The sequence below is a fragment of the Tenrec ecaudatus genome, chromosome 4, assembly GCF_050624435.1.
Source record: "Tenrec ecaudatus isolate mTenEca1 chromosome 4, mTenEca1.hap1, whole genome shotgun sequence".
Lineage (NCBI taxonomy): Eukaryota > Metazoa > Chordata > Mammalia > Afrosoricida > Tenrecidae > Tenrec > Tenrec ecaudatus.
In genome coordinates, this window is record NC_134533.1 from 17,166,443 (window position 1) to 17,184,545 (window position 18,103).

General features: G+C 54.9%; 1 protein-coding gene across 1 annotated transcript in view; it reads left to right on the forward strand.

Annotated features, from left to right (window-relative positions):
- Positions 1 to 809: 809 nt before the first annotated feature.
- Positions 810 to 18,103, forward strand: part of SLC43A1 (solute carrier family 43 member 1) — a 30,174-nt gene continuing 12,880 nt past the window's right edge. The window contains exons 1-8 of the mRNA XM_075548113.1: positions 810 to 963; positions 2,032 to 2,040; positions 8,491 to 8,659; positions 8,751 to 8,806; positions 8,940 to 9,016; positions 12,078 to 12,170; positions 15,791 to 15,924; positions 16,458 to 16,636. Coding sequence (XP_075404228.1) covers positions 810 to 963; positions 2,032 to 2,040; positions 8,491 to 8,659; positions 8,751 to 8,806; positions 8,940 to 9,016; positions 12,078 to 12,170; positions 15,791 to 15,924; positions 16,458 to 16,636 — 871 coding nt within the window. The remainder of the gene's footprint in view (positions 964 to 2,031; positions 2,041 to 8,490; positions 8,660 to 8,750; positions 8,807 to 8,939; positions 9,017 to 12,077; positions 12,171 to 15,790; positions 15,925 to 16,457; positions 16,637 to 18,103) is intronic.

Consider the following 18,103-nt stretch of genomic DNA (forward strand, 5'->3'; position numbering starts at 1 on the left):
ACCCGGCTCCTAGCCTGCCCCTGCCGGTCAACAGAGCCACCCTCCCGACCGCTCTGACTAAGTCAGCGGCCACCGGACTTCGGGCCGCAGCCCCCTCCCCGGGCCACCGCTGCGGGCGGGCCCAGGCGCCCCGCGCACTGCCCCGCGTCCCGCCGAGTGAGTGGGGCACGCGGGGGGCGGCCAGGCCGCGGGAGGGACAGTCCCGGGCCTCCTTCCACGTGGCAGCTGCTGCCTTGGCCCGAGTGACTGTGTGGACTTGAGTCTCCTGTTGTGCAGCGGGCTGGGGAGGACTTGCTTTCTCTCGTCCCAACGTGGAGTGGGTCTCCGAGGGGTAACAGGTAGGGGGGGCGGCGTGGCTAACGTCCTCCTCCCGCCTGCTCCGGGGGTCTTTTCTGGACGCGCAGGACAGGACATGTGCCAGCGGTCACTTCAGCGCGCTCCCTGCCCCCTGCTGACCTCTAGGGATTGGGGCAGGTGCGGGCCTGGCCTGCGGGACCCCGGCTGCTCGCGCTCCCGCCCGGGTGGGAGAGGCCGGCAGCGCGCCAGGAAGCTGCGGCGCGTAGACAAGACCTTCCTTGTTTGCGATAGTGGCCCGGCGGGAGCCCAGCGCCGCGTGCGCCCCTGGCACTGCCAGTGCGCCCAGAGCTGGCTGGGCAGCGCCGGCTGGCTAGCCTGAGACTCCATGGGACCTCCATGAGGGAGGCTTGGCCCGAGCGGTCCCTGGCACCACCGTGATGCAGGACCCCTCCCAGGGGCCGCTGGGGGGCCCTTCGCTCAGCGCCCTGTTCCTGTGCAGGCTCTCGGCCAGCATGGCCCCCACGCTGCAGCAGGCGTACCGGCGGCGCTGGTGGATGGCCTGCACCGCGGTGCTGGAGAACCTCTTCTTCTCCGCGGTGCTCCTCGGCTGGGGCTCCCTGCTCATCATGCTCAAGAAGGAGGGCTTCTATTCCAGCCTGTGCCCAGGTATGTCCCAGAGGGGGCCCGCCGCCACCCTCCGCGGGAGCCTGGGCAAAGGGTGGGTGGCTCAGGGCACAGAAAGCAGGGCAGCTCAGGTCAGAGTTTCCAAGTCATTGGATGGCCTCTCATCACCTTAGGGAGGCCTTCTGCCCAGTCCACCCCTGTCCTCCAATCCAGTCAGCGTTGGGGGCTGGGGCAATAGGCAGAGAGCCCTAAGCCTCTGGGAACTTCCATCTGGTGCCGAATGCACCCACTGGGAGGAGAAGCAGGCGTGTGGTAAAGCTGCATGGGAGAAACTGGGGGTCACGAATGGTTCCTGAGCTCAGGCCAGGCCGGAGTTCCTCCTAAGTGTGACTGAGACCCCACAATTTAGGTGCTCGGCATGGGGAGAGGTTTCTGTCAGTTTTTGATGCTTTACTGCCCCTGTGATGACTCTTAAAAGTCAGCAGGTCAGCACACTTCTGCAAGCCTGCAGAATGTCTTCCAAGCCCTTGTCACCCAGGGCGCTGTCTCCTTCCCCAATAGCTACCACTCACAAAACCGTCCTGTGAAAGCTAACTCTAGGATGAGCAAACGGCTGTTCCAGGGATCTTGTACAATGGTCCTACCTGTCTCGCTTCTGCCACAGTAGGGTTTTCCTTGGAAATGTCTGGATTTTCTGTACTTAAGCTCCCTGAAAACGTCCTTTTGCTGAGCGTGTTTCCGTGCATCCTCATGAGGAATGCAGATGGTTGTGAGTTCTTTAGGGAAACTCTGCTTAGTTTGAGCAGAAACTCTGCTCTGCTCCCCGACAGATGAAAGGGCCAGCTGATTGTGAAAACCATCTGAAGCGCAGGTCTGATCGCCGCACTGGGGGGTGATCCAGAGCCAGAGTCTTCTCTTTCAGGCTAAAACCAAACCCAAACCACTGCCATTGGGCCGATTCCAACCCAGATGGACACCCTGGAGGACAGGGTAGGACTGCACCTGTAGGATTCTGAGACTGTAACTCTTTATGGGAGGAGAAATCCTCCTTTCCTGCATGGTAGTTTTGAACTGCTGACTCTGACTTCCTGTAATCCCCTACGCCCCTAGAGGAAAGCTGTATAAAACGGGACTTTTTAGGGTGTAGAATGCCCAAAGCAGATAGCCTCAATGTCTTTAGGCCTGTCATTTGGGGTTAGTTGTCTCCGGGTTGATTCCACCTCACAGCAACCCTGTAGACATAGAACTGCTCCATAGAGTTTGAATGGCTGTGACCTTTGAGAAGTCGATTGCCAGGCCCGTCTTCTGAGGTGTCTCTGGGTAGATTCAAACCACCAACCTTTTGGCTAGTAGTCGAATGCTTAACCATTTGCACCGCTTGACTTGTGTGAGTTGGCTGCGAACCCAAAACGGAATCCACAGCTGTTGGATTGGTTCCAGCTCATGGTGACCTGACAGGTCCACGCAGAACTGTCCCAGAGAAGTTCCAAGGCTAGAACTGTATAGACTGCTGCATCTTTTTGCCGTGGACTTCTTTGTTAGCAGCCCCCCATGTGTTTTAACCACGGAGCCACCAGAGCGCCTTCGCTCAGAACTCCCCAAGCCCAAGCCCACTGCCATCTAGTCGATTCTGATTCACAGTGACCCTGCAGAGGGTTTCTAAGACTAAATCTTGATGGGGATAGCCAGCTTCAATTTCTCCTTTGGAGCAGCTGAGGGTTTGAACTACTGACCTCGTGGTTAGCAGACTAGTGGTTAGTGGATAGCATCATCAAAGCTCCTTTGACCCACTTCCAGGTGGTGGGAAATCCTGAATTCCTTGGGGAGTGATTACTACCAGGCACTGTGGAGGCAGGGAGTCACCTCTCTGGTGTCTTGGCTGTTCTGATGGGTGTCTTCCCAGCCTGGGGAGCTGGAGGGTAGCGCTGACAGGCTCAGCCTGGGGAGCTGGAGGGATGCAGAGTCCTGTCCTGTGCCTTCCTGCCTGTCCTTGACCCTCCAACCTCCACGTGGTGGAAAATTCCACAGCTTTTACCAACTAGGGGATGTCCACAAGGCCCTTCCGCATTGAGTTTGCAGAACGGGAGCCATCACTCCCTCCCAGAAGGGAGGCGGGACTGTTGTGGGTGTCACAGTACTTAATAGATGTCAGTGTCCCTCCTGGTTTCTGCTGGATCATTATCTCAGCTCCCTGTGGGGACTTGCCTGGCTGTGGGGGAAACCACCGTGCTGAGCGTGCAGCAGAGGATGGGTGGGTGAGGGGAGGCTTTGATTCTTCCCTGGACAGCCCCTCCACCCCAAGTGCTGTGACGGTTATCTGGGAGGACACAGCAGGTGGCACCGAAGATGGCCTTGGGAGCAGTTAGGTGGGAGGATTCGAGCTGACATCAAATGATAAGGGTTCCAGGGTGGCTGAGAGGACCCAGTCAAGGACTCCTAGGGGACCTGCAGTGATCAAAGTGGTTTACCCTGGAGACTGGTGAGGCCCCACCCTCTAACCCTGGCCAGGCCTTGATGCCTCCTTGGTAGCGCTCTCCTTCCCCTTCCCTCTGGTGGTGTTGGTTTTCCTCTAATCAACTCTGCTGATGATTAATTTATATTCCGGGACTCCCGAGTGGGGCAAAGGGATCAGCTGGCAACCACTAGCTGGAAGGTTGGTGGTTTCATCCCACTCCGAGACAGGCCTTGCAAACCCTGCTCTGCGTTCATGAGTGTTACCTGGAGAGTAACTAACAAGGAAGACTTATCTACGTGTTGACAAATGTGTGCACCCCCGGCCACTGTCACCTCAGTCAGTATGTAGGACATGTCCATCACTTCAGGGCAACGCCCCCCCTCCCGCCCTCTTTGGAGGGCCCACCTCTTCACCTGTGCTTTTTGGAAAAATGGAACGATTTTCTTGAGAAGATCTGATGAGGGTGCTTCAGGAAGTACACGGAAAACTCCCATGAGCTTAGCATACCATCTCCCCAATGGACTTTTGGAAGCCCCCTTGTATTTGCTAGTGAAGAGATGGTGTAGTTGAGTGGCAGAATTCTTGTCTTGTGTGCCGGAGATGCGGGATCAGTTCCTGGACAACTGGTCTCAGGTGTGGCCTGTGTGACAGTGTCTGTCAGTGAGGCTTGTGTGTTGCCGTGATGTTGAGCGGGTTTCAGCAGAGTTTGCAGACTATGGCGAAAGACTGGTGAAGTACTGCCAGAGCCAGTCGTCTGCGGTCCACTTCTCTGTTGTTAGATAACATTGAGTCGGTTCTGACACCTGGTGACCCTACGAATGACAGAACAAAACACTGCCCGGCCCTGTGCCATCCTCATGGCCGTCCCCATGCCTTAACCCATCGCTGCAGCCACTGTGCCAATCCATATTGTTGAGGACCTGCCTCTTTTTAGCGCCCCACCCCTCCCTGTTGCCAAGCATGATGCCCTCCTTTCAGGGAAGGGACAGTTCTCTGCTGACAACATGTCCAAAGTATATAAGACCAAGCCTTCCCATCCCTTGCCGCTAAGGAGCACTCTGACTGTACTTCTTCCTGGAGAGATTTGTCTGTCCTTTTAGCAGTGTGGGACACTTCCAATATTCTTCTCCAGGACCACAATTCAAATGCACCAATTCTTCTTCAGTGTTTTTTAAAGTAGCCTTGTAATGATTAAAAAGAATAATAAATAACAAAAAGGAGCCCTGTTCTAAAGTCTAATATCTTGGAATCCTGAGTTTGATGTGACATCCACACATGTATGTATCATACCTATGTTGCTGTTGGGGCCCCGACTTGTCAGTTCCAACTCAGAGTGAGTGATTGAGAGAACAGGTGGAGCTGCCCATCCGGTTTCTTGGCTATCATCTTGATCAGAGCGGGCCAAATCTGAATTCCCATAGAGCTCCTGCCTCGCTACCAACTGCAGCTCTTTCCGTTAACAGTAAAGCACTTAAGCACTGCACCACCAGGGCCTCTTTATGGGGGATGTCTACATTTCTAATACATATTCAAATAATGCCCAGCTATGAGAAAGGAGCCTTGGTGGTGTAGCGGGCTATGCATTGAGTTGCTAACTGCAAGGTCATCTGTTTGAACCCACTAGCCACTGTGCCAGAGAAAAACGAGGCCGTCAGCTCCCGCCAAGATGTACAGTTTTAGAAACCCAAAAGGGCAGTTATACATTGTCCCATAGGGTCATCATGGGTTGGAATCCTCTCGATGGCAGTGGGTGGGCTTGGGTTTGGTGGGTATAAAGCACAGGTAGGTCGGAGGTAGAGCTCTTGCCTTCCATGTGGGAGGCTCAGGTTTGATTTCTGGGCAGTGAACCACAGGTGTAGCCACCACTCATCTGGCAGGGGCCGCTTGATTTGTTGTCCATGATGCTGGACTGATTTCAGTGGAGTTTTCAGATTAAAACAGACCAGGAAGAAAGGTCTGGTGATCTACTCCCCCTCCCCCCAACTCAACCTTTACATCCTGCCAGGCTTCCTTGTGCATGGTGTCTCCATGAGTTGGGTTGATTGGACAGCAGTTATCAACAACAGGGCACACGAGAAAGCATTCCAAGCACCACTCAGATCCAGCATGCCATCTACACACACACACACACACACACACACACACACACACACACACCACTTTGGGATGCTCGGTCTCCTTAACTTCTGAATAATTTCTCCTTGTTTCACTCCAGGCCTCTCTTTACTCATCTGTCAAATTGGGAAAGTTCAATTTCAAAGACTCCTTCTGTTGCAATGAACACAGACATCAGCCTAAGAGGTTCAAAAGTCAGACTTTATCCAACCCCTCAGGATGCTTCACCAAACTTTAATAACTAACTCACATTAGCTGGAATCATTGGCAGCTGATCAATAAACCTGAGAAACCAGAGTATTCAATGACTCCAGTCTCTCTCTCTCTCTCTCTCTGTGTGACTACAAGTCTTTAGCTGGCCACTCTGCTGGTGGAAGAAGCACATTTCCTGGCCAGCGCTGGTGGATCCTTGGGAAACTTACAAAGCTGGTTGCTTCAGAACAAAGTGGCCCATAGTGCAATGGGGCGGACACTTTTGGATACGGTCTTGAGTTTGAAATAGAGCCGTGTGAGCGTGAATTGCATTGATTCTTAGAGCCCTTGTCATCTTTAACATGGGGATCAGGATTCTCAGCTTCCTTAGGGTGTGCGCATTCAAAGAGCTACAATGTGGACAGGCCCGGTACCTTGTAACCAGAACCCAAGCAAAGCCTTTGTTGTTGAGTGTCAGCGTTTAACTGGGGTTTGTTGGGCTTTCAATGGTTGACTTTTTAGAAGTTGGTCTCCAGGCCTTTCTTGGAGTCCCCTGGGTGCTGTAAATGCCTGACGGGGTTGGCCACTAACCGAGAAGTTGTTGACTGGGGCTCACCAGAGACACCTTGGCAGAAAGGTTCTTCTTGTGCTGGTCAGCCTTGGCTCTGGCCTCGGGTGTGGTTTGGCTCTCAGAAACCAGGTCCAGCGGCCGAATTGTTCACTGCCAGGAGGAGCAGAAGCCCAGCTGTGGAAAACAGTGCCTAGAGCAAGTACTGAAACGGTCCCCTTGTCCAGAGAGCTGACAGCCACCTTTTAGTTAAGTGTATCATAATCAAGCACACAGACCTACACTCCCTGCTATTGAACCAATTCCAACTCATCACTCTCTCTCACGGCCAGTGTGTCCATTCTGACTCAGGAGAGGGTAGAACTGCTCCAGTGGGTTTCCATGGCTGTTACTCTCGACAGTCATAGAAAGCCTCATCGTTCTCCCACAGAGCGGACAGGTGGTTTCAAACTGCTGACCTTGCAGCTACATTTGCAGTTATAGCATGTGACCATTCTGCCACTGGGGTGCCCTTCTTCCAACTCATGGCCACCTGTATGGGGTTTCAGGCTGTAAATCTTTATAGAAGCAGACAGCCTCAGCTTTCTCCCCTGGCGTGGCTGGTGGCCGGTGGCCGGGGTGGATAGTACTTAGCTGACAGCACCACCAGGGCACCTGAACCTCAGCTCAAAAATACAAGCCATGCTCATGATCTTTTAATTGACATGCAGGCGCCACATGCAAATAACAGCTGCTTTCACCGAGGAAAGCTGGGGTCTCTGGGGGGCTCACAGGCATTTCCCCCCAGTGTCTCCTCCCTATGCTCAGCAGAGCAAGAGCACCAGTCTGCCTGGTCCCACGGAGGCTCTCAAATACAAGAGTACACGTTTTAATTGAATGAAGGGTCTCTCCCAGCAGTGACCTTAAAGGTCACAAAATGACAGGGCTGGCCTGAACCTCTTATGTGGCGTGATCAAAACCCCTATCCACTTGCTCTCCATGCCAGCCATGCCTCTCAGTCCCTCTGGTGGCAGGTACCTCGGGTGCGGTCCCCAGGCCCAAGGCGTTCCTTCCCAGGCACTTTAGGGGAGCACACAGTTCAGTTCACCCATGCCCACCCCTGGGATATTTGAGCTTCCCGAGGACAGCACGAGCCTTGGTACAAATGTCCTCCCCCGAGGCCCCAAGCATCTAGATGCTAAAACCTCCCGAATCCTTCTCTTCACAACACCTGTCACCATCTGTGGGTACATCTCCTTGTGGTTTGGCTAATGATGTGTGGTTTGGCTAATGATGTAGAGAGCACAGTAGTTTCCTGTCCAACAATTGAGACACTTTGTTTCACAACATTCATGGCAATTCCCTTACTCCCACTTCCTCTCTGGGTCCCCCCCCCCGTTCCCCCCCATTCCCATCTGTCCTTTTCTGCCTTCTGGGCTTTATCAGGGGGCACATGTTACCCTCTGGGTCTCATGCGCACCTGCCACTCTTGCCACCAGCATCTGTGTGTTTGCTTGTGTATTGTCTAATGCAAGCGCCACAAGAGCAGAGCGCTTCCTGTCTGAGCCACTGTGGGATCCCCGGCTCCTGGGATGGGATGGACTCTCCCTGAGTGACCCTCCAGGTGACCCAGCAATGTCCCTTCTCAGCTCCGGGACCACCTTCTTGGGGCCCACTTTCTCCCACCAAATGCACCTAAGGAGCCAATGGAGGAGGTGTGCTTGACTCCCCTTTGTAGATAAGGGTGCTGAGGCTCAGAAAGAAAGTCCCTTGGGCAAGGTGGCACAGCTTCCTAGGACAGTGGTGGGCACGCAGACCCTGACTCTCTCCCTAGGTGTGCCCTGAACAGGCCCTGGGCAAAGTGGCCTAGTAACAAATCAGGGATGGCACAGCCACCTGGGCCCAGACTCCAACTACAGACGCTCCCACACTGTAACCACCTCACTGCCATTGAGCTTCTTCCCACTTATAGGACAGGGTCAAGGGCGGGTTTCTGAGACGGTAACTCTTCACAGGAGTAGAAAGCCTCTTCTTTTCCCCTGGAAGTGACTGGTGGTTTCAAACTGCTGACCTGGCTGTTAGTAGCCCAACTCATAGCCACTACCCTACCAGGGCCCCTCTCCCTACCACCAGGCCACCCCAAAGTCATCTAGTTGGCAGTACATCAGAGGTCTGGCAGCCCCACCCCACCCCAGTGCTCTCCTCCCTCATCTGTCCCATGTGCTAAGAGCTCTGCTCACCCCCTCCCGCCCCTCCCCAGCTGTGAACGACACCGGTGTCAACCAGGAGCAGTGGACGAGCTGCGACTTGCAGGACGAGATGCTCAACCTGGGCTTTACGATTGGTTCTTTTGTGCTCAGCGCCACCACCCTGCCCCTGGGCATCCTTATGGACCGCTTTGGGCCCCGGCCAATGCGCCTGCTGGGCAGGTGAGCTGGCTCTGCCATGGGAGCTGGAGGGCAGGAGCGGGGCTTCAGGGTGGAGGGGATACAGACGGGTCGGTCCCTGATGTCCCCGCAGTGCCTGTTTTGCCGCATCCTGCACCCTCATGGCCTTGGCCTCTCGAGACACCAGTGGTGAGTGGCTTGCCCTCTTGTGTCCCCAAGAGAAAAGAATGGGTGGGGTGAAGGTGGATGCTATTGAGCCCATCTCCCATCCTTGCCCCATCCCCCAATGCCACCCTTATCGTCTCCTCTCCCCCCCCCCCAGTCCTCTCTCCGTTGATATTCCTGGCGCTGTCCCTGAATGGCTTTGGTGGCATCTGCTTAACGTTCACCTCACTCACTGTGAGTATTGCTGGCCAGGAAGAGGGTGAGGATGGGGGAAGCTGTGCCCGCTGCAACTGCGAGTGGAGGAGAAGGAAGGGGTGTGTTGAAGTGTGGGTGCCCCCCGACAGCCCACAACCAGGGGAGTGGGTGCCCCAAAATGAATGATGCAGAAGTCTCAGTGCTGGGAGGGAAATGAAGCCAGGGCCAGGTTCCTGCAGGAAGGGGGAAGTTCCAGACTGCTGGAGTGGCTGGGGGGGGGGGGTGGTGAGGGGGAGAGGGAGGGTGTCCAGCCCCTGTGGGGAGGACATGAGGTCAAGCCATATGAAGTTGACCATGTTTGACCTACAGGAAACGGGTTTTCTGTGTGGCCTGAACGCTGACATGTGAATTGTGTGTGTTCTTGTATAAGAGTCCATGTTTATGGCTGTGAGTGGGTGAGCAGAAGAGGGTTAAGGGGGGGTGGTGTGGTGGTGGTGTGTGTGTGTGTGTGTGTGTGTGTGTGTGTGTGTCCCCGGCGCAGCAGCCTCCGGCTGTTGATCTGGGCTAATGAGGGCCAGACTGGGTGTTTTTGCTGAATTTCCCCACACCCCATCGGCAGCCGCCTTTAGTTCCAGCCTGGGACATTTCACAACTGGGGGTGGCGGGGGAAGCAGATCCCTTCCTCCCCGCCCCCTCGCAGCCCCTAAGGCCCCAGGATCCGCCCCGCGGCCCCGCCCTGCCGTTCCCCGCCCCGTAATCTCCAGCCAATGGCAGGGCCCCGCGCTGGCCCCGCCCCCCGCTGCTGCGCCCGGGAACGTCGAGTCCCTGCCAGGTTATCCCGGGTCAGCCAGGGGTGATTCGGACACCCCTCCACCCCCCCATCCCACTTTCCTCCTGTGTTGGATGGGGACCCTGGCCTCGGACCCCTCCCCGAGGGTCCTGCCGCCCTCCCTGGCGCTGGCCCCCTTCGCTAACGCCCTTGGCAGCTTGTCCTGCAGATTCCAGGTATCAGCGCCACACTGGCCCTCCGTCCCCACGTTCAGAGCCGCTTGTAGACGTGGGGGAGGATCGACTCTTAATTCTGTGTTTGCCCACCTTCCTGGGTCCCTGGGTGGCACCAACGTCGGGGGTGGGGTGGAGGGGGGCCTTTCCACTTATAGCCCTGGTGATGCAGACTGCTCACCTCAAGGTCGACGGCTCCTGGGGAAAAGGCTGAGGCGGGCTGTTCCTGTAAAGGGAGATAGTCTGGAACCCTCCCGATAAAGGCGCTATGCGCCCAGGTGTCATGGTGATCATGCATTAGGCTACTCACCACAAGGTCGGGAGTTTGAAACCACCTGCCTTCCCAAGCCTTGTAAAGAGTTACAACCTTGGAAGCCCTTGGGGAGGGGGGGCAGTTCGACCCTGTCCTCCACGGTGGCCTTGAGTCGGAATCGACACGCTGGCAGTGAGTTTGGTTTTCAGAGTTTTATGAGTGAGAGTGGACCCCGGAAACCGTGGGTGGGTGTGACAGAAAGGGTCGCCTCTCCAACCCACCCAGCAACCCTGGCACAGAAACGCCTGACGGGCTGCTTGCTGTAAAGATTACAGCCCAGAAAAGTGTGGGTCACTGTGAGTCAGAATCCACCCAGGGGCTGTGTGTGTGTGTGTGTGTGTGTGTGTGTGTGTGTCCACTTCCCTTCCGAAAGGGCTTTCTGAGTCAAGTTTCTGGCCACACACCCTGGGAACCGAGCTGTGGAGCGGGGCTGACTCAGGCTATTCCCGCTATGGAATCTGGTGACCTGGGAAGGATCCGGGTGAGGGACAAGGGGGCGTTTCACAAAGGACACGGTGACTTTGTGGCTCTTCCTGTGCTCCCCTGAGGGCCTGGCTCAGGTCAGCTGAGTGGCACGTGCAATACGAACTGGTGGGCGTTCTCGTTCGGTCTCCGGGTCATAGCCACCTCCCCCCGTGACCTGGCTTGCTCGTTCCTTTGGCTCACCCCTCACCTCCCTGGTCCTTCCCGAGTCTTGTCCTGGATCAGCAGAAAGGATGGGTAGGGGAGCCTTGGGGACCACCTGGAGGACAAAGGGCCACCAGGAGTCACTGGGTGGTGCAAACGGTTAAGTGCTCTCCATCCAGTGGAAAGGCTGTGAGTTCGAATCTACCCAGAGGCCCCTCGGAAGGCAGTCCTGGCCGTCTGCTTCTGAAAGGCCATGACTTTGAAAACTCTATAGAGCAGTTCTCATCCACGTGTTCCTATTGGCCAGGTTGGCACAAGAAACCTATCACATCCACACACATAGGGTCTATATGAGTCACCCTTGACTCAAGACAACAGCTAACAATAATGGTCAGGTTCGGGGTCGGCCAACACCATAGCTGGGGGCCTGGGATGCTCAGAACCAGGGGAAAGTCAACTACCGACTCTGCGGCCCTGCCACCCTTTTGGGTTTGAGTTCTCTCATCAGTAAAATGAGTTGGATTCCATCAGTGTTGCCCAAGCACCTGCTCCGTTAGGGAGCTGGGTGGGTTAGGGAGATGTGTCCCCAGACAACCTCCTGACAAGGAACAGAATTTCCTGAGGACACCTCTGGAAGTCTTCAGGTGTTGAGGTGCATTGGATGGAGTTGTTATCGCAGGGGGTTTCAGAGCACAGAGTTGCCTGAGAACTTTCTTATTGTGTCTTACAGCAATGTGTCTGGTGTTTCCACCGAGGGAGGCCAGGCTAGGTGGTGGTGGTGTTTAACAGAACCCAGCACCGCTCCATCCTGACACCATCCTCACAATTGTTCTTAGGCTTGAGCCCTCTGTTGTACCCACAGTGTCGATTCATCTTGTCAAGGGCTTTTCTCAATTTCACTGCCCCTCCTCTTTACCAAACTGGAAATGCTTCTTCAGAGACTGGTCTCTCCTGATAACATGTCCAAAGCACATGAGACAAAGTCTCACCAGCCTTGCCTCTACAAAGAGCATTCTGACCAGACTTCTTCCAAGACAGGCTTGTTGGTCCTTTTGGACTAGGTGCTTATGAGTCCTCTCAGGCAGACCTGGGAAAGGTGAGCCCTCAGCTGATGCCAGGTATGCCCTGTTCACCTCTGCTGCCCTTCTCCTCCCCCAGCTGCCCAACATGTTTGGTAACCTGCGCTCCACCTTCATGGCCCTCATGATCGGCTCCTACGCCTCTTCTGCCATCACGTTCCCTGGCATCAAGGTAGGCAGCTTTGGGGGGGGTGTCCTCTTGGGGGTTTCTTTTGACCTTCACACAGCACTGGGCAGGGTTAGCCACAAAGAGAACTGCAGTCCTGACACATGCTGCAATGCGGATGAACCTGGAAACAAGTCCTCACAAAAGGACACCTGTGATGTGACAGGGAAATCAGAGGGTATGAGTGGTGACCCGGGAAGGGAGGAGGGTCAAGGGAACCATGTAAGGGACATGGACGTCCATAGTGGTGGCACAGTATGGAAATGGCTAGTGGAGGCGACCACGCAGTATGGTGAGCAACCTCTGAATGACATTGATGTCACCGAGTCAAGGTCTAAAGTGTTGGATCGGCAAATGCTTTGTTAGTCTCTCGTTTTTGACTGAAGGCACCCGATGTGACAGCAGAACCGCAGGCTATGGTTTTCTGGGCTGTAATCTTTACGGGGAGCCTGGTGGCATAGTGCCCATCGCAAAGCCGGCGGTTCAAACGTGCTCCCCAACCTCCCCAACCACACCATGGGAGAGAGATGAAGCTGTCTACTCCCACACGGTTTCCAGCCTGGGAAAGCCTCCGGAGCAGTGCTCCTCTGCCTTGTTAGTGCCAGGAGGACTGGAGAGCAACTCAGTGACAGTGGGCGGCGGCCTTTATGGCAACACACGGCCACGTGTTTTTCCTGCAGGGCAACGGAACAGCGTCTGCCAACAAACCTTTCCATTATCAGCAAGTAGCCATTTGTGCCACTAGGGAATTACAGTGCACGTATTAAAAATATTTAATTATCACACACACACACACACAGCTGGGACAGTGACAGCCGGGGCTCCCGGCCACTTGGTTCGTCTGGTTAGAGGCTGGTTTCCAGAGAAGCACTGAGTCCTCACAGGACAAGCTCAGCCCTGCTGCCGGCTGGGGCGTCTGCCTTCGCCTCCTCCTCCGGGTTCTCGGCCCAGACTTCGTCTTATCTCCTGGACCAGGCCAGGCTGTATCAGCTGGTGGGCCTGTCTCTGATCTTTCCCCCTCTCGTTTGTCACGGAAGCCCTGGCAGGTGCTATCACTGCGAACCAAAGGGTTGGCAGTTTGAGCCCACCCAGAGGCCCCTCAGAAGAAGGAGCCGATACCAAGGGCTCAAGTATCAAGAAACTGTTTTGAGAATGATGATGGCAACAAATGTACAAATGTGCTTGATACAATGGATAGATGTGTGGATTGTGATAAGAGTTGTAGGAGGTCCCAATAAAATGATTTTTTTAAAAAGAAGAAAGGCCTGGGAATTAAAAAAAAACATTTAATTAGGAGCTCTCACATATGTAATTATAATCCATAGGTCCATTAGATCAAGCATAGTTATACCATTTCTGCCATCATACTTTTCAATACATTTTCTTCTTTGACTCCTTGATACCAGCTCCCCTTTATCCCCTCCCTCCCCCATCCTGCCACCCCCCCTGAACCTTTAATATATTTATTATTGTAGGGTTTGTATTTTTTTTACTATAACTTACACCTTCCAATGTATCCATTCACCCAAAACTCTGATGCTTGTTCCTCTTGAGCGGGCTTATACAGTCACCATTGCTATCAGTTCCCCTTCCTCTCCCTTCCCCCCAACTCTTCCCCTACCCTCAGGAATCATTACTGCCATTACTGTTTCCGAGAGGTTTATCTATCTTGGATTTTGTGCCTCGAAAGACCTTTATTGGTATCAATGTACAGATGCAGGCCTAGCGAGATTAGTGAGGTAGAACTAAAGGCATGCTAGTGGGAGGAGGACATTTTAAAGAACGAGAGGAAAGGTATGTGTTCCATCAGTTCTCTACTGCGTCCTGGATATGTCGTCCCTTCCGTGTGGCCCTTCTGTGAGGGATTGGGACATGGTTTTCAAACCAGCCACTGGAGACCCCTCTGGAGCTCTCTGCCACACAGGGTTGCCATGACTCACTGCTTGATTTATTCTGTGGTTGACAAGGCTTCTAGAATGATCTTTCTTAGATCCAGGCCTGGCTCACGCACCCACCAGAACTTCTCCAGAACAAAGTCCAACCTCTGCACACACATCCAAGCCCCCAGATTCTGACCCCAACCAAGGTTTGGACCACATCTCTGACACCTGCCAGACAGGCTGGGTGGCTCGGGTCCAGGGCCCCAAAGCTGGTCTGCCAGGCTAGAACCTGGCTAAGTCAGCCTTGGGGATGAGCCAACTCTGTCTGGTGGAAGTTCCCACTTCTTCCTCTGTTAAACAGTATCAGAGCCGTGGTTTGCCCCTCCGACTCCAGGATCTTGGGCGTGTGTTACATTAGTTAGCTTTGTTAAAACAGCTCACCTGTTAGGTTGGAGGACAGTTGCTCAGAGTCCCCAAAGGAGTTGAGAATGCATGTGGGTGGGCATGATAAGCAGGTAGCAGTTGGCTGCAGAGGGTGGGGTTGAGGACCCGGATCTTCACTCCCATGCCACCTGAGCGGAATCCAAGTGGACACAGAGCCTGCTTGTCCTGGGGTGTGCTGCTCCGGCAGGCACCTGTGAGAGTCGAGATAAGACGTCCCCCGCTGGGTTTACCTTTCCTGGGTGAAGTCTCCAGAAGAGTGCAGCACACACAGCTGCTCCTGGGTTGACCTTAACCACTTGACTTGTTCTCAGGAGTGGCTGAAATGAAATGAAATTTGAGTGTGTGTGCAGACAAACGGACGTGGGAGTCTGGGCCCAAAAAAAAAATGTGTGCCCATTTCACAGGTGGGAATGGAGGCTACAAACCCAGGGGAGCTGGGGGTGGGGAGCCAGCAGCTGCAGCACTTTGTGGGGATGGAATCATCTTTCTCTTGAGGGACTTCAGTCTCAAAGGAAGGGAGAGGGGAGAAGGTAGGGCTTCTAGATGAGGCTCTAATCTCTGGCCTTGGTTAGAGGACACTTGCTCAGCGGAAGTTGGGGGAAGGAGTCGGAAGAAGAGGCCTTTCTGAAGGCCTCTGAGGCCTGAGTGGGAAGAACTGATAGCCATCAACTCAAAGTATCTTTTCAGTGCCTGCCCTTCAGCCTTGGGGCAGTTCATTTGTTAGTTTAGAGAAGGGGTGGGGTGCATCCGGCCTGCATCACAGGCCTTGACAAAGAGAAGCATTTCCAGCCATCATGTGAACCAAACCTAACTGCTACGGAACTGATGCTGGCTCATCCCGACCCTATAGGACGGGGTAGAACTGCCCGTGAGTTTCCTGGACTAGCTCTTGATGGGAGTCGAAAGCCCCATCTTTCTCCCTCAGAGCAGCTGGGGGTTTGGAACTGCTGACCTTGCAGTTAGCAGGCCAATCTGTAACCGCTACACTCCCAGGGCACCTTTGACCACATCGAGCAGGCAATTTTTAAAAATTTTAACAAAGCAATTTATTGGGAGCTCTTACAGCTCTTAGACCAATGCATACGTCAATTGTATCAAGCACATTTGGACGTATGTTGGAGCAGGCTAATTTTTAAGTTGATCATTGTGTATGGCCCCCGAATGATGTTCTGAACATCCAAAGGGCCTTTGGCAGAACAAGGGTTCCCCACCCCTGGTTGAAAGGCTCAGCGTCCCCACGGGAGCTTCAGAGAGTGAACGTGGGCCGGGCGCACCCACCCCTGGCCGCTCCTTCCTTCACAGCTGATCTACGATGCGGGGGTGGCCTTCGTCATCATCATGTTCACCTGGGCTGGCCTGGCCTGCCTCATCTTCCTGAACTGTGCCCTCAACTGGCCTAGAGAAGCCTTCCCAGCCCCCGAGGAGGCCAATTACACGTGAGTGTGGGGTGCTGTGGCTGGCCCGGAGTAGGTGCCCAGAAGGGAGTGAAAGTGGGGACTGCTGCTGTCCTTGTGGGGTTTCTGAGACGGGCGTAGAGTCAGGAAAACCTCAGCCACAGGGCAGCTCCCTGGAAACTCAGTGCAGGGGGAGGGGGAGTATCTGGGTGACAGCTGGCATTTATTGAGAGCCCATTGTTTCCCTGGGAGTTGTCCCTTGCCGTTTGCAAGCAGCCCTGTGCCGTGGCTGCTGTGAATTCCGTTAGACAGGGGCAGAGCAGAAAGGGTCAGGGAGCAAAGGTCATGCCACTGCAAAAGGTGACTCTTGAAGCTCCCTGCTCCCTGGGAATGAATGACCTGTCTGCTCAGCACTTGCTGAGCATCTCTGCTAAGCCCTGGCTCTCAGTGGCTCGAAGTAGGACTGCATGCTGGGCCAAAGGCATCTCAGACCCACCCCTCCCCGGGGGCAAGCTGGGGAGTGGGCTCTTGCGGGGGGGCCTAGTTCCCACATGCTCTGGGCTGCCCACCACCAGGAAGAAGATCAAACTCAAGGGGCTGGCCCTGGACCACAAGGTGACAGGTGACCGCTTCTACAACCATGTGACCACTGTGGGCGAGCGGTTGAGCCAGAAGGCCCCCAGCCTAGAGGATGGCGCTGACGGCTTCCTCCCATCCCAGGATGACCAGGCCACCTTGGAAAAACCTCGGGAGAGTGAGTGTCTGGCTGTGGTGACCATCCGAAGGGCCGGGAGGGCATATCCTGAGACCCAGTGAGCACTCCTGTGGGGGCGCTCCCCCTCTCACCCCTTCAGTGCTCATAGGACACCCCCACCAGAATGCAGGTGGTCGCCCGCCCCCAACTTGTTGCTGTCAGGTGCCACCAAGTCCATTCTGAAATAGTGACCCCCTTATGACACAGCCGAACTGCCCCGGCCTTCCTAGTCTGTGCAGGAGCAGGCTGCCAGGCCTTCCTTACGCGATGTGGCAGGGGTCGGGTGGACTTTCTGGCTAGCATTCGAGCGCTTAACCACTGCACCACCAGGACTCTTTTGTCTTCCTGCTTACAGATGCTCAGAGAGCTCAGGGAAATTTAGATTCCCAGGAAGAGAGAGGGAGGAGCTAAGAGGGGTCGGGGGTGGGGCGTGCAGGGTCTTCAGGCAGAGACACTTGCAACCTTCGAGTCGCTTGCATCAGCTGCAGCCCCCCAAACCAAATAAAACCCTCACTCCATGGGGTCAATGCCAATAGGAAACGGAGCAGCAGCCCAGGGAGCTGCTAGTTGGTTTCCCCCTGCCGGTTGTACTAGGAATTGCACTCTCCCCACATCTCAAGGAGCCAGTTGGGTCATTTCCCAAGGTGCCTAAGATGCAGGAACTGCTAGATTCCTGGTTGAGTGGAAGAAGCAGAGTCAGGAAGATGGGGTCTGAGCCTCAACTCCCTACTTTCAGGCCGCGTCACATGGGTTGATCACCCATTCAACTTTTTCTCATTCCTTAAACCAACCTCACTGCCATCGAGTCGGGCAGACTCATTACCGGACCCAGATAACTTCCCAGGGAAGTGAGTTGTGAGGGTGGCCTGGAGTCATGGCTGTGGGGCACCTCTGTGGGAACTGCCAAGCTATGAGGGGTGACATCCCCCACTGATGATGGAGCTGTTTCTCCCCCGATTTCAAATCCGATTGGCCTGTTATTCCAACCGTTCCCACTCACAGTGAACCCTGTAGGACAGTACAGACCTGCTTCTGTGGATTCTGTGGCTGGGATCTCATCTCCCAGCTGGCGGGTGAGAACCTCGAGCCCAATGCTTAACCTGCAGCACCCCCAGGACCACCCCCAGCCATCATTCAACCTCTAGGGGGTACCATTTCCGCTGTGAAATGTGGGTAGATCCAGGGTGGTTCTGATGGGGCTGCATGCAGCACAGAGAAAACCCACCACCTCATTGCCCCCCCCCCCCAAGGGGTTTCCAGCCCAGGACGACTCCGTATGTGTCTGACACGAGCGGGCTGCACTCTTGGGGTACCCTTTTTCTTTGGGGATTTTAGCTTGTTGAGAATGTGCACAGAAAAACACGCGCCCCTCCAACAGCTTCTCCAGGTACAGTGCAGGGACGTGGGTCCCACCTGCGAGTTGTACAATCCTTCTTGCCCTCTTTCTGAGTGGGTCCTCCCTTGTTA